Here is a 16,467-nt window from a genome sequence, read left to right on the forward strand (position 1 = left end):
GGTAGTGTTGGTGGTATCGATACGAGGCAGTGGCGGCGCACTATTTCTTCTAATTATTAAATTAAATTATTTCATCTACGATTTTTGTAAGTTTTGCTGAAATGGTTGGGATTGTATGCATCAAAATATCGAAGAAATATGCGCATAATATGCACACATTTTTGGTCACAATATTCACCGCTATATTAAAAATTTGCAGTCTATATGCAAAACATGCATATGCAAATACTTAATTTGAATATATCTAATCAAATAAAATGACATTTTTAATTATTTATTGTTAAAGTACAGGTCTTGTAACGTTTATTTGCATTATAAAAATTCAAATTATAACTAAATTATGTATGCAAGACAATGTTTTTACAGTATTTGCATTTTAGCTATAATTTTTATTAAACCAATTGATTATTAAATGTGTTTTTCAAAATTTTCCATTAGAAATGATTTGTGCTTGTCACACAATATATTTTAAAGTTGAAAAAGATATTTCAACATCGACGGAGATTATTATTGGACCAAATTTTAAATTCTCATTTACAAATTCTCCTCCCAAAATTTTACTCACAAGCGCCAAAGTATTAAAACCGACAATTTTTTTTTTAAACAGACTTAAATTTCTGAAAAACTTGGTCACCTATTTTACCTTGAACATTGATAATAATAATAATACTAATAATAATACGTATATTTGCCCAAATAACCGATTTACAGAATACAAAAAAATTATTATTGCAAAGAATTACAATCTTTTTCACTCAAAATTATTCTAAAAATTTTAAAATCATCAGCATATTGTGGTGCACAAAATCACACTTGAATAATTTGAATTTGAAAAAAAAAATATCAAAAAAAATCGTTAAACATAGGCAACCTGGTGCACGGAAACGCTTGCTTGGTAGTCGGACCATTAATAGCGCTTAGGAGTTAGTTTTGCATGATTATTGAGTTAGATGGCGGCACGTAGCGCTAGGAGATTTTAGTTAGAGGGTTAGTAGTAGGGATGGGGAACTGTTACTTTTTTGAGGAACAGGAACAATTTGTTACTGTTCCATTTTAGGAACAGTTCCAAATAACAGTGATTCTGGAACAATTTGTTATTGCGTTTCCTAGGAAGAACACTTTCATCCCGTATACCTACTATGCGACTCTGCTACAGATAAAACTGTTATTTGTTCTTTACGTACTCGTTATCGTTACGTTACGATTTTGGTCTTCGGATTTTGCCTTCGGAATCTGAAATTGTTACTTAAGATTTTTTTTGATTTAATATAAAGATTTAATAATTTTTATTTATAACCAACGTAGCCTGTAAGAGAAAATTGACGTTCCTATATGTTGTTTCTCGTTGCTGTTATCTAATTTCTTAGTTTACTATTTTATTGGAAAAAAAACTAAATTAAAAAATATATTAAATCTTGAATATTTTGTATCACTGCATCCAATTACAACAGTGCCTTTATTAAATAAAATTCTTTATTCCAAATAATTCTCTATTTTTTACCTTTCTGCTTATATGTATTATTATTTATTGTATTATTATATTATATATTTAAATTTATCATCGCAAATCACTTCGTTTCACTTATAAAACCAGTTTTGCGGACTTTTATTTTAAAGGAACAGATTTATCCCGAATAACTGTTATTTCGAATCTTCGGTAACAACTTGTTCCTGTTCCACGTTGGTAACAGTTCCGAAATACCTGTTCCGTCAAATACTCCCCACCCCTAGTTAGTAGAGACAGAATCTGCATGGCGGAGAGTCAGTCTGAATGTGCTTGTGTGAGTGTAACCACGTGGTAAGATCTAGGTTTACATTAGTTGGTTTGATAGTTAATAAAATGGGAGGAAGCCTTTGTTTAACGACAATCAATCGTAGCCAACGTCACTCAGGTGTCTCCAACCCGCGCGATTAGTTCTTGCGGCCTTTTAATCGGAAAAATGCGGATTTCTGTTCAACGCGAAACACGTGCTGTAAATTTGTTTTATTGTTTGTAAATTCACCAATCAAGTTAGTTCTCCTTAATCGTCAGCTAGTGCAAATACAGTTTAACAATCAGGATTATTTAAATAAACCACTTGCTAGCAGATTTCATGAAATTCACTTAGTCAGGAAAAACACCTTTATTTTTTCATTACGAATAGGTTTCTGGATGCATATACGTAAGTGTTATATTATAATACTTCTTAATTCTCCACACAAGATTGCTAATAGTTCATTTACGGCAGTTAAACAAGTTCATTATACTGCGAACTGGCGGGGGTTATGATAATTCCTTCCCTTAGGTGGTTATCATCGTTATCATGATTAATTCATCGAGGCAATTCCTCGCAACGATTTTAAAATTTACATCACCGAGACGCTTTTTCCTCGCAACGATTTTAAAATTTTCATCACCGAGACGCTTTTTCCCTTCACCAGTTCGCGGTGTTTTAAACTCTCAAAGTAAATTTTTTTTTGAAGTAACCAATCACTTAGATCATGATATAATTTGACATAATGTAAACTCATTGAAAAAGTGTGGCAAATATTAATCTCATGTAAATTTTGTTAACTTTGCAAAATTTCACCTCATACAATAAATTTTCCTTTGTTGTATAATTTTAATTGAACGTAAATTTCATGCTCTACAGTTTGAACCTCACATAATATTACTTCCCGAGCGTAAGCAAAGGAAGTATTGTAATCGAGTCCGTCGGCCGACTCTCTACTTTTACGTTTTCTCGATCTTTCATGACCCCTAGAAGACGAAGAAATAGGTCTCCCATTTCCGTCTGTCTGTCCGTCTGTCCGTCCGTCTGTCCGTCCGTCTGTCCGTCCGTCTGTCCGTCTGTCCGTCTGCCCCCGGATTTTTATTAGACAGATAATCTCCGAAAGTACTCGACCGATTGTTGTGAAATTTTGTACTTATATTAAGAATATCATGTAGATGGTAAAACGCTAACCAAAATTTGTCTAATCATCCCCACCACTAATGCGATGACGTCACTTCAAAATTGTACATAGTAAATGGGTTTTCAATTGTATAAAATAACATAGTCCTACACATGTAGTTTACAACTCTGAATCGACTTTTCACCCGAAACGTCCAGATTTTTGGAAAAAAAATCAAAATTATAAAACAATATTTTGAAATTTAATTTTTAATCTGCTAACCAGAATGCTTTGAAATGTTGCAGATGTTTTAAGGCTATAAAGAGCATCATAAATCTTTAGTCAAAAAATATTTGCTTATCCCCTCCAAAAACTTGATGACGTCAGCTCAAAAGTTTGTGGAATAAATCATATCTAAAATGTACAAAATATGATGAGTCTGTACTTGTGATCTATCACTCCATTCATATTTTTTGGATTTGCATATACAGGGTGACTCAAAAAAATTAATGAATGCGTAAATATATTTTATTGATTTAATCAGGAACTACAAAACCGAATGCTCTGAAATCTTGCAGATGTTTTAAGGCTATAAAGAGCATCATAAATCTTTAGTCAAAAAATATTTGCTTATCCCCTCCAAAAACTTGATGACGTCAGCTCAAAAGTTTGTGGAATAAATCATATCTAAAATGTACAAAATATGATGAGTCTGTACTTGTGATCTATCACTCCATTCATATTTTTTGGATTTGCATATACAGGGTGACTCAAAAAAATTAATGAATGCGTAAATTTATTTTATTGATTTAATCAGGAACTACAAAACCGAATGCTTTGAAATCTTGCAGATGTTTTAAGGTTATAAAGAGCATAATAAATTTTTAGTCAAAATATATTTGGTTATCTTCTACAAAAAACTGATGACGTCAGCTCAAAAGTTTGCCGAATAAATCGTATCTAAAATGTACAAAATATGATGAGTCTGTACTTGTGATTTATCATTCCATTCATATTTTTGGATTTGCATATGCAGGGTGACTCAAAAAAATTAATGAAGGCGTGAATTTATTTTATCGATTTAATCAGGAATTACAAAACCGAATGCTTTGAAATCTTGGGAATATTTTAAAGTTATTATAAGCATGGTAAACTTTTGTTCAAAATGTATTTGTTCATCCCTCCTAAAAAAATTGATGACGTCACCCTTAAATTTTGCTGAATAAATCCTATCTAAAATGCAAAAAATATGATGAGTTTGTACTTGTGATTTATCATTCCATTCATATTTTTTAGATTTTCTTAAGAGGTGGTTCAAAAAAATTAATGAAGTCAATTTATTTTATTGATTAAATTAAAGGCAACACTTATTATTAGTATTACACCCCAACCAACCCAATTTGGTAGACACAAAATTTGTTAAAGGAAAAACTCGGTTGAAACATAAGGGTAGCACGCTTATTTACATCGACTTTAACATTACAGACCTGCATTTGTTTTATGCGTTCACTTGGTTCCGCGAATGTGAAATAGACATGTTTATAATCAACCAATTGTGAATTTCACCGTCAAGAATTAAAATAAAACCCAATGTTTTATATAATAAGCGGAAGTCGAAGCAATAAAACCGATGGTCGTTTTGTTTACAGTTTCTCTGTTTGACTCTCACGTATGCTGTTACGCCTGTCATCTTAAATTAAGAATGTTTATACACACACGATTTCAGTTGCCTCTGATACGTATACGTGAGTAAATTGTTTCGTTATTTTATTGATTATTACAAATCAATATTCAAAACGACCCAATTCATTTTCCCGAAAATTTGAGAATATAATAATTTGATCCTTAGTATTACACTACATCTATCCCAACTGATATACGTGTCCTTGCAAAAATGTTGATGACGTCATCGCAATTTTTTTTTAAATTCCCACTACAAAAATGTAATGAGAAAAAAAACACAATAGGCATGCAGTCGTCAAGTTTCCGACAGCGAGGGAAGTACTGTCTAAACTCTTTAGACCAATTTTTTTTATTTGTACAAGTTTATTACACACCATCTTTTGTTTGATAAATCCTTGCTAAGTTTTGTTTTGTAAATACTTTGTTGATAAATGTTTCTATCATAAATTGTTTGATGTCCAATTTTTATCTCACATAAGATTGATTTGTTGTTTAAACGTTCACAACATTGTAGGGCGAATTTAAATGTTGTTTATTGCTTTTTGAAACTTTAACATTGTTCAGTTGTTGTTAATATCAGAGTTACAAGAGACTGAATATTTAAAAATGGAATTGAGGTTAAATAACACAGAAAACGTGACAGAAGCGAAGTTCGGTTCCTAGTCGAGCTGGCGAGACTGATCGCGTCACCTGCATAAGTCCGCGGGTTTGTATACAGTCAGGGGGTGATCGCCGGTGTTGTAACGCCGTCGGCTTCTGCCCATAGCCGAGACCCAACTACGGATCTGCGATCGTAGCGGCCTAGTTTCGCAGAGCACGTTCGTAATGGAGATATGCGTGCGGGTAAGCTTTCCGATAGATCGAATTACCGTCGTGGGGGGAGAACAGCTCCAAACCGGTAGCCCCAAACTCCGCTAATGCTACAACGCCCCAGGGGTACTTTTGTTATGCTCCTGTTGTCTGCCGTAACTTTAAAATCTGCCGCCACACGCCCGTAATAACTTGTGAATTTGCATCCAGTTACTTAAGTCGAATTTTGCTTTGTTTTTATTAAATTTGTGATATTCAAATATTTGCATTGATTCCAAACAGATGTATAGGATGTTGCGTTTGTTCGTTTTTCATATGTGTATGTCTGTCAATTCGCGAGTGTCCTTTTTTCATATATCTTAAGGTGTTTGAAATGTAATATGTCCGTGAATAATAACAAGGGGGTTTTGCGCTGAGGAGTAAATCTTCGCAGCTTCTTTCCTCCTGCGAGGGGGTGCCGCGCTCCCCCTCCAAAACAATTTTGTCTATTATTTCTTGCGCTCTCGACTCACACGCAGTGTATGCACTTGTATGAAAGAACGTCTTCCCGCCACTTTTCAAAAAAAAACCACAACGTAGGTTCCCATTTGTTAGACGATGACAGCCAAGGCCAAATTTTTAAATTTTTGAATTTTTCGCGGGCCTTTCAAACCTTTTCAAGGTCAATTTAAAGGCGGGAAGATTGGGTTATCACACTATAATAAATGACTAGCCTTAATATCATAACACAGGTCATTTATAAATATCACAAACGATAGGGGACCCAAAGTAGAACCCTGAGGTATCCCACAGTTAGGAATCACAGTTTTGGACTTAAAGTTATTACATTCCACGTACAGTTTACGACCTGACAAACACGACTCCATTAATTTAAGCATATCATTAGAAATTCCAAAACGATCCAACTTATTAATCAATCAACTATGATCCACCTTGTCGAACGCTTTTGATATATCTGTATATATCATATCTACTTGTTTTCCTTTATCTAAAACTTCCGAAATAAATTGTGTAAACGTAAGCAAATTGCTGACTGTTGATCTTCCCTCGAAAAATCCATGTTGAGCAGAAGTAATACAATTTTTTATATGATTAATATGTAAAACTGCAAAATGTTTTCAAACAACTTACTAAAATGTGAAGTTAACGTCACTCCCCTATAATTAGTAATATTTTGCTTATCACCGCTTTTAAAAACTGGGCATTTCCGTCTTAACTTAAAACATGTCATCGTTTTTAAAGTAAGTAGAGCTAGAAGTAGTATTGAGGACACAAGGGGGATTAGCGATTGTGCAGTTGGAAATTTTCCTTAATTTAGGCACTGATTCTGATAATATGTCTCGCCATGGTCTTCATGAAAATTCCCTTTATTCTTAAGAGAAGTTGACTTGTTTGGTAATTTCCTTGCATCGAAAAATTTTCGGACAGCTACATCGTGCGGCCAGAACTCTTTAGTCAGCAAAAGGTCTTGAAATTCCGCACTCATCGTAATTTTATATGTGCTTTAGAATTCTGGAAATCTCGAAATCTGTTGGGTGACGCTGACATCCTGGGAGGTTCCTGTTGTAGTCTGGATTTTATTTACAATATACTTCTGAATGGATTCCTTTGAAACTGATGGATCCACTCGTGTATCATGAAAATCGATTTTCTTAGTAGATCTGTTTACGGCAAAAAATGTCTTGTCATCTGTAGTCAACGTTGCCGTACCAATTAATAATTTATTTCTTTTGGTGTTGCTAACTTCCTTATTATTGTTATTAAAATTAACTTTATTATTCTCTGTTTTTTATCACGCTGCTTTCTTTTTTGAACTTCCCATTCACCGACTTCTTCATCACTTGAATAAACCTTCCCCAAATCAGTCGAGATAACTTTTTTAATATCCACTGGAATTACTTTTACAACCGGGACTTTATCGTGTTGATTTTTATCATGACGACTATTTATTGCTGAAGGAACCTTTAATAATTTATTATTAATCCTTTTATTGTCCACTTCATTATTGCTGCTGTCTATGTCTAATGAAGGTACATATGTGGACGAAATATTTTTGTCAATAATCTAACTAGATCGATGTTACTTGACTTTAAAACTTCAACTTCGTGTCTAAGTAACTTTACCTCATCATACAGAGGCTTAAGTTTTAAATCGATCGCTTATTATCTTAGAAAATGTTTTTAACTTCAAGGAAGAGACACATGTTTCAGGATCCATAATGACCTCTTCAGCATCCTCACAACATTTAACCAACTCACTATTTATAACTTCTATGTTCAGACGCTCCACACACTTAGAGTGAAACACCCTATCACAATTGATTCATTTTGGGCCTTTTACACCCTTGATTTTACACTGCAAGCACACAAGACTAGACATCACGTCAATAAGATTTTAATAAATTAAAGCAATTGTTTGAAATTGGAACTAATAAAAATGGAACGTGACAAATTAAAAAATATAGCAATAATTCAATATTTTCGTTATATTTTTCATTTTTCCACTATTCTTCATACATTTTTCGAGTAAAATTTTCGTTCAATTTTCCAGTTAAGAGTTGTGGACATTTTTTAGACATTCAATTAATAATTGCATCTGCTCTTTGATTGGCGTTATTGTCTTTTTTCTTTGCAAAATCTGGACAATTGCGACGTTGCGAAATTTTTATTCGTCTTTAAGCCTCATACTACGAATGTGTATGTATCCGTTCGTATGTGCGTTTTGCGAATGATAAAATGCATTAAACGAAAATAGGTCCCTTGAATAGAAGATACTAGCGGATAATATTTTTAAAAATCTGGGAACTTGAGACGAAATTGGCCACCTTTTAAGAAAGAATAGTCGCAAGGGTAGCAGATATAGTCAATCATCTGTGCATCAAATACTGAAAGGAAACCAGTTTGTTCAGTTTGAACCCTATCATTTAACGTTAGCCCAAAAATTGAAACCCACAGATCATCGTAGATGATTATCCTTTTCTCATGTTTTTGGAAAACATCCATATTTCAATCACTACTTTTACAATTTGGTTCTTTTTCTAGATGAAGCAAAAGTTTCAGATAATGGTGGAGTTAATTATGGGTTCCTATTTTCTTGGGACAGTTTGAACAGGAATTCTTATTTAAATTTGGAAACAAATTATGAGAAGCCATAGAATCTGTTTTAACACGGGCGAAAATGTCATTTTGTAAATAGGGAATAAATCTTCCTACTTAAAGGGCGGCTTATTTCGCAATCGTTTTTACCTCTCCTCTCCAGAATAGAGAAATAAACGATTTTTGTATCCTCAACATTTTGTGTTTAATTTAGGGACGCTTTTCCAGCCTTGGGGTTCACCACTTTGCATTTGAACCTTTGAACTCATTCCAAACATACAACGTAAGGTTTCACTTTTGATGACGCTCACAAGTCAACGCCAAATTCTTGAATATTTCGCGGATTTTAAAATTTTGTTCAATTGTCAAATTTTGGAGGGATGATTGGGTTACTACAGAGTTAAAAAATCTGATAATATTAACTGATTGAGAATAAACGCCTTTACTAATGTTTAATGTTTGTAATAAATAAATACACCTACGAATCCTTTGGAAATGTATTCTAGTTTGCGTTCCCAATGCTGTCAGGTCCATTATTACTCATGAATGCTTTTGTAACTATATTAAAAAACTTGAAATTTGTATAGTTCGTTGTATATGCTCCATAGATAGAGGTAGATTCATAGAACATTTTACCCATAGATTTTTTATATGTACTAACAAATCTCTGGTTCTACCACAGCGTGGAAGAAGGAATGAAATAATGCCGTGAAAGTTCAAATAAGTAAGCATTGTAGAACTTAACATGTTTTGTAGATTTATTTACTTGTAAAATGAATCAGTTTGAATGAATCGTTGCCTATCAAACTCGCACTGATTTTAATTTTACAAATTTTTCGTCGTGTTGATCTTCCACTTTCTACTTCTACCGTTCGAATAGTGCTTTGTTTTTGAGACACTAATGCCTTCAGATTTTTAACTTGTTCTGTCAATATATTATTTATACATGTTTCTGTCGTTAAGTTTTCAAGTTTTTTAGTAGTTTTAGAAATTTTAATGGCCAGTTCATATTCGGTAGTTGCAGATCTTGCTACAGGTCTGTCATAAATTTCCGGATGTTGTTTCATTGTCTGCTGAGGTCATCACATTTTTGTGGTCTAAAACATGTGTATAGATGTATTAAGTTGTTGAGGAAACGGGTTTTCCCAAGTGAAGATAAAGAAGTTCTGCACAGTTTCTCTAATTCAGATTTCTGTGGACATCAATTAAACCGTTAATATTCATTATCACATTTTAAGCTGATATTAAACATAAAACGGGAAATAGTAATTCGAGAAGAACAGAAACGATGATTTTACTCTATTGGCAGGTGTAACAGAGAGACCATATCTCTGTACCCAAACAACCTGCCGCGTATTAGACGCTTTATCCGTCTTCGCAAAACAGCCAGCTACTAAAGCAGCTGCGCGTTTCACGTGGATGTCCGTCAACCCATGAAGTTTATGATGTCACATGAGAGAAAAACCTTCACCTTTAACTAGAAACCGCCATTTTATGCTTTTAATTTCAATTATTTTATTAAATTAAATGAACTATTATAAGTCTCGAGTGAGCAGTTGTGTGAATAATATAACTTAAGTACAAACATCTAGAACGTTGGATGCATCGTGATAAAAAAGAGGGAAGCTTGAATAAGTGAATTTCTTGCTTTTTATATGAATATTATCACGACTGCAGTTAAACTGAATTGGTACCGCAAAAACTTATAAATCTCAACATGAACTGTGAATCTACAGTCGATTCCCATTCAGAAGCAGTTATCTAACTTCTGTGACCGTTCCAAACCTCAAGAATTTCACACAGATAATTCCCACAGGTTCTACTACAACTGTAATCAAATTCTTTTTAGCTTTCGAAAGCCGCCTTATCGTAAATTGTATATTTATATACACGCTATTTAAAAAAAAAAGAACTTCATGGAAAAACAGGGTCAATATTTGTCTCACATTTTGACTTTTAATTTCCTTTAAAACGCTATAATATTAACAGATAGCTTTGTTTTAAACAGGCATTATAAACTGAAACCACATTAAAGGTCACAGTCAGAGATGGTGACATCGTTCCGATAAAATCTGATAAGAACTAATTTTTTCAAAGAAAGATATGTGTGAATAATAGAAACTATTAGTAACAATCGATAAATTGCATACAAACAGAAGGATTACTTTCCTTTGTATGTAACTATGAAGTGCATTTTAAATTTGTTTTTATTTATCATTTTTATCAGTGGTTGTATAGCTATCATCTGATATCACGATATCAGTATCACCGTATATGTATAATCTCCTCAGTTCGCATAATCTGTTCAAACTGTAAACAATGAATGAGTCCCGCGTTGTGTTACACTTACTGACATTATTTCCTAACAAATCTGAAAATTATTACTATTAATTATTACTCGAAAAGTATCGTAGTTGCAATTGCAACATTAGTGCAACGGTGGAAGCAGTTAACAACGATACCCAAACAAGAACAAACATGTTTCGTGGGTTGTTTAATGGTATATTAGATGGTTTTTCCAAACTATGTAGTTGCAATGGATCTTCTTCATTATCGGACGATACACAGATTCCAGGAGCAAGTACAAGAGACGATATCGAGTTCGTAAACATTAATATTGGTGAGGAGTTTGCCAAAAATCTAAGTGACAAGTTTTCTCGCCCATCTTTGGTTGTTCCGACGGGTTTTCAACCCGTTATTGAAATACCTGTAGCACTAGGAGAACAACTGTACATCGCATATGTAGAATCGACATTTCGACAACAAGAAGCTCAAAATCAAATTGTCCAAGATCTTATTAAAGAAGACGAAGAATTTGCGAGACGACTGCAAGATGAAGAAAACAAATACGACAAGGCTCAAGAAGCACGAGGCCTGGAACCTCAGGCGAAATCTAGAGAGGAACAGCTAAATAAGAGAAAATCAGAATTACCGCTTATTCATGGAAAGACCAATTTTGTACCGCAATTTTGGCCACAAGATGATGAAACTGATTTGGTAATGTTGGTAATGAAATAGTAAGTCTAAAACTATTAATATCGTTTTGAAGGCATTCGAGCAACCTGCAGCTTCCTACCGTGAACAAGCGCAACAACATATAAAAAAAAGAACACAGTTTTATAAAAATGCTAAACAATGTCTCAAAGTGCAAAATCACAAACTTGCTAATTATTACTATCAACAAGCGAAAGAGCAAACAAAGCTTATCGAAGAAGCTAATAACCGTGCTGCTGCAGCGTTTTTAGCGGAAAACAGTGAACGACATAGTAAGAATACCATTGATCTTCATCACCTCTTCGTTAGAGAGGCGATTCAAGCCTTGGATAATTTTTTGGATAAAGAGATAACTTCACTGCAAGATGAACATTTGAAAACTAAATTTTTAGTGGTAATCACGGGAAGGGGGAAGCACAGTCGGGATGGAGTTCCTAAGATCAAACTGGCGGTTATGGATAGATTGAAAAATAGGAAATTAAAGTAAGTTCAGACTATTACTAAGTAGGTATATTACAAAAACAAACTGGGAAATACCCGGTTTATTGGTAAGTACATTAATTTTGACAAAATACGAGATAAGTGGTTTGTTCTTAATTCTAGATTATGTGATTTTAGGTATTCCGAGATAAATCCAGGCAGTTTACGAGTTCATATTTTCAAGCATTCGTATCTTACGACTGAACTGATGTAAAACTTAAAATTTTAAGTTTTTTAATCGATTCACCTAAGTGTAACAGTAAAAATCTTTCCCAGTCTGTGTAATATTCGAAATAAAAATGTACGAGTTAATTTACAAATGAACTCTTTCTATTGAGTACTTTTCGTGCCTAGAATTACGATACTATTTTATATTTTATCTCTGGGCATCTGATTTATGGCATTTTAATCCAGTAATTTATAGTAAAAAAAAATACCAAAAAGTTCGAACGTATATGTTCCATGTGGTCGAAAAAAACTCCTCTACTAGGTGGAAATTTACTTTTAAAATATGGAAGTAAAATGTTTATTAATTTTATCAACAGATTATTTTCTCAGCTACACAAACCTCTCTGTAAGATAAGTGTCCAAGAATAGATGTTCAGCATTCAAGTCGTAGAACATATAAATGGTAACACAATACTTTCACAGTTTTTCCTTTCAAAGTAGATCACTGTTTAAATTAAATTTAAATTACGTTCATAAGTATGTGAAAATTCGAGACTTACTTTCAATAAAATATAGAAATGTGTTACAACAATGTGGAGAAAAATTAACTCTGTCTGATTAATGTTATATTTATAAAATACATGGTGCCTTGCATAGAAATATATTTTGTATAAATTAAACACAATTTGTGTTCGCAATATACGTACAAAGCCGTACACTTAGAAATGTTGAGTGGATTTAACCAATCAGAACTCCATTGACTGACTATTAAAAGGTCCTGCGTCAATATGTTTAAATTACTACTAACTAACATATAGTTTAATGCCATTCGCATACATGGCAAACGGGGACTTAATAATTTTCTTTAAATCGGCGGTATAAACTATAAACAGTACTGGTCCGAGGACGGATCCTTGCGGCACCTCACTCAAAACTTTAAACTTACGTTTCGATAAGAAACCATCCATCCACTGAAGGATTCTCCTAATTCCCATATGTTGCAGTTTTAACAAGAGGTGACGTTTCGGCACACGATCAAACGCCCTAGAAAAATCCAGATAGACGACGTCGACTGAATTACCCAAATCAAATTCTCTTGTCCAGTCAGACAGACAGCACAGGACATTAGAGATGGTGGATTTACTTGGAACTTTGGGAGAAAACCGTGCTGCTCTGCAGGAATAAGTTGCTGTCTGCAAGAAATTGTATTAAGCGATCGTAAATTATTGATTCCGTTATTTTAATAACCAGCGATGTTAAGCTAATTGGACGATAGTTAGTCGTACTGTGCCAGTTTTCCAGTCGTCTGGCAAAATATCAGAAGAAAAGGACTGCGCCATCAAAAGACTTAAGGGCTGAGATAGGAAATCAGCAAGGTGCACATTGTGATTAGGACCGGTCAAACTCGTGTTGTTCAAACTAACAGTGAAAACCTGAGAAAAGTTACGAGCAAAGATGTCTGCAACTGTAGCACAATTATCAGTGATATCAGTCATCCTTCAACTGCGGGGTAATTACAGGTTTTTTATATTAATTAGTTAGTTAATTTGTTACGATGCGCTTGTCGTATACACCGATAAAGATGGCTTAATTCTGACTAAGTTGGGAATCTTTGCATCTATCCATGGCTTCGTAGAAGATCTTTTGACGGTAAAAGTGGAAGAATATTTTGAAATGCAGTTTCAGAGCAAGTTATTGAATGAATCCCAGTGTTATACAACCACATGCCCCGAAAATAAACCCGGCCAGTCAACTTTGCTTAAGTCTGTATTAGCAGATTCGTAATCTACAATGGTTCTCGTAAATGAACCCGTTCTTCCTTTGGGAAGAGAATACATCTGCATACGAACCTTAAGTACCGAATGGTCAGAGATACCTATTGATCCAAGATATTTCAGATTAGTTAATGAATTATCGTCTGAAGCTGTAATTAAATCTAGAATAGATGGGTTCTGGCCGGATCAATATCTAGTAGGTTCAGTTACCAACTGGTTTAAATGATAAGATAATAACAGATGGACCAACAATTGAGAGGACGCTACACAAGCATGAGACGTATTTAAGGACCAAACAACGTCGGGAATACTAAAGTCACCAAATCCAGAAATATATTGAAACAGAGTTCTATCGTCATTAATGACAGATGAAGGGGGTCTATAGATACAATCCAAAATAAATTTGAAAGATTTGCTAGTGAACTTTAAGAAAAGGGGATCAATGTCATCGGTATCAATGTGGTAAATTACATTATTGCAAATTTAGGAAAGATCTGATCACTAATGCACAGACCCCACCCCTTCTTGCGATCGTGTCTTGTAATTTTATACCCATTCAAAGAAATCATACTGCCAAGTATAGCAGAATTTAACCAGGTTTATGTCAATAAGAGCACAGAAGGATTGATATTATCGATAAAGGTACTACGATCGTCATTTTTGGAGAAGAAGAATAGTGGTCTAGGAGTAATCCATAGATATGGGATAGTCCGGAGGCATCGATATCTGCAGTATTTTTTACATTACGAAGGTTGTCAAGGGCTTTTTTAATTTTACGTTGAATTTTTCTACATTTTAATAACCCAAACTTCCCGCCTTTAAATTGACCTTGAAACAGTATGAAAGGCCCGCGAAAAATTCAAAATTTAGCCTTGGTTGTGATCGTCTAACAAAATGGGAACCTACGTTGTGTGTGTTTTTTTTTTTTTGAAAGATGGCGGGAAGACGTTCTTTCATACAAGTGAGCATACACTGCGTGCGAGTAGAGAGCGCAAGAAATACATAATAGACAAAATTGTTAGGAGGGGGCAAAAAAATTGCGCCTCCTCCCTTGGAGGAAAGAAGGACTTGCCATCTCGCATTCACTCCTCAGCCTCAAAACCCCTTATCGTATATTCACGAACATATTACTTTTCAAACGAAACATCTTAAAAAGATAAAAGAAAAAGACACTCGCGGATTGACAGACATACACATATGAAAAACACACAAACGCAAAATCTTATACATCTGTTTGGAATCAACGCAAATATTTGAATATCACAAATTTAATAAAAACAAAGCAAAATCTGAATTAAAGTAACTGGATGCAAGTACACAAGTTATTACGGGCGAGTGGCGGCAGATTTAAAGTTACGGTAGTTACCGGGAGCACAACAAAAGTTTCCCCGGGGGGTTCTAGCACAAGCGGAGTTTGGGGCTACCGGTCGGGGCTGTTCTCCCCCCTCGACCGTGATTCTATCTATCGCAAGCCTACCGGCACAGCACATTACACATCTCTAGGACGAACATGCTGTCCGAAACTAGGCCGTTACGGTCTCCAGACCCGTAGTTGGATCTAGGCTAGCACGAAGTCGAGAACGTTACAACATCGCCGGCCGCCCCTGAATCTATCCAAATCTGCGGACTTGTGCAGATGACACGATGAGATCTCGCCAGCTCGACTAGGAACCGCACTTCGCTTCTGCCATGTTCTCTGTGTTATGTAACCTTAATTCCATTTGAAATGTTCAATCTCTTATAACTCTGATATTAACAACAACTGAACAAGCCTTAAAGTTTTAAAGGAGTAATAAACAACATTTAAATTCGCCATACAATCTTGTGGAATTTTAAACAACAAATAAATCTTATGTGAGATTAAAATTGGACATCACATAATTTATGTGACAGAAACATTCGTTAACAAAGTATTTACAAAACAAAACTAGTAAAGATTTATGAAAAACAAATGATCTGCTGTGAAATAAACTTGTGCCAATAGAAATATTATGAGAGGTTAAAACTGTAGAGCATTAATTTACGTTCAAATAAAATTATACAAGAAAGAAAAATACTGAAGTTAAAATTGTGAGATAGAGAAATATTGTATGAGGTGAAAATTTGCAAAGTTAACAAAATTTACATGAGATTAATATTTGCCACACTTTATCAACGATTCAAACAAAGAGTTTACATTATGTCAAATTATATTATGATCTAAGTGATTGGTTACTTAAAAAAAGTAATTTACTTTGAGAGTTTAGAATACCGTGAACTGGTTACCCTAACAAAACACATAATAAACAAACACAAAAATATCCAATCATCGTTGCGAGGAAAAAGCGTCTCGGTGATGTAATTTTATCGTCGCAAGGGAATACCTCGATGATGTATTTTTTTAGCGTTGCGAAGAATAAGGATCGTTGATGTTATTAATCTGTAGCGTTGCGAGGACATGCCTCGCCGATGTAGTCAATCTTTAGCGTTGTGAGGGCATGCCTCAGTGATGTGATCATGATAACGATGATAACCGCCTAAAGGAAGAAATTATTTTAACCCTCCCGCCAGTTAGTGGTATAATGAATTTTTTTAATTTAACTGCCGTA

At 34.3% G+C, this 16,467-nt stretch overlaps 1 protein-coding gene across 1 annotated transcript; it reads left to right on the forward strand.

Moving 5' to 3' along the window:
- The first annotated feature begins 10,766 nt into the window (after window positions 1-10,766).
- LOC135120093 (uncharacterized) lies at window positions 10,767-12,256 on the forward strand. Its single transcript, XM_064044440.1, has 3 exons — window positions 10,767-11,459; window positions 11,512-11,939; window positions 12,075-12,256. The coding sequence occupies exons 1-3, from the start codon at window positions 10,941-10,943 to the stop codon at window positions 12,148-12,150; spliced, it is 1,023 nt and encodes a 340-aa protein (XP_063900510.1). The 5' UTR covers window positions 10,767-10,940; the 3' UTR covers window positions 12,151-12,256.
- The last annotated feature ends 4,211 nt before the right edge of the window (window positions 12,257-16,467 follow it).

Source organism: Zophobas morio, unplaced genomic scaffold (genome assembly GCF_036711695.1).
Source record: "Zophobas morio isolate AGI-343-1 ecotype UQ-CSIRO unplaced genomic scaffold, CSIRO_AGI_Zmor_V1 ptg000005l, whole genome shotgun sequence".
NCBI classification, from domain to species: Eukaryota; Metazoa; Arthropoda; class Insecta; order Coleoptera; family Tenebrionidae; genus Zophobas; species Zophobas morio.

What these genes read in the sequence shown, in the direction of transcription:
- LOC135120093 (XM_064044440.1), top strand. Translation starts at nt 10,941, where the DNA reads ATGTTTCGTGGGTTGTTTAATGGTATATTAGATGGTTTTTCCAAACTA. An exon ending in AAGATGATGAAACTGATTTG is followed by an intron (nt 11,460 to 11,511) that starts GTAATGTTGGTA and finishes ATCGTTTTGAAG; the next exon opens with GCATTCGAGCAACCTGCAGC. An exon ending in TTGAAAAATAGGAAATTAAA is followed by an intron (nt 11,940 to 12,074) that starts GTAAGTTCAGAC and finishes ATGTGATTTTAG; the next exon opens with GTATTCCGAGATAAATCCAG.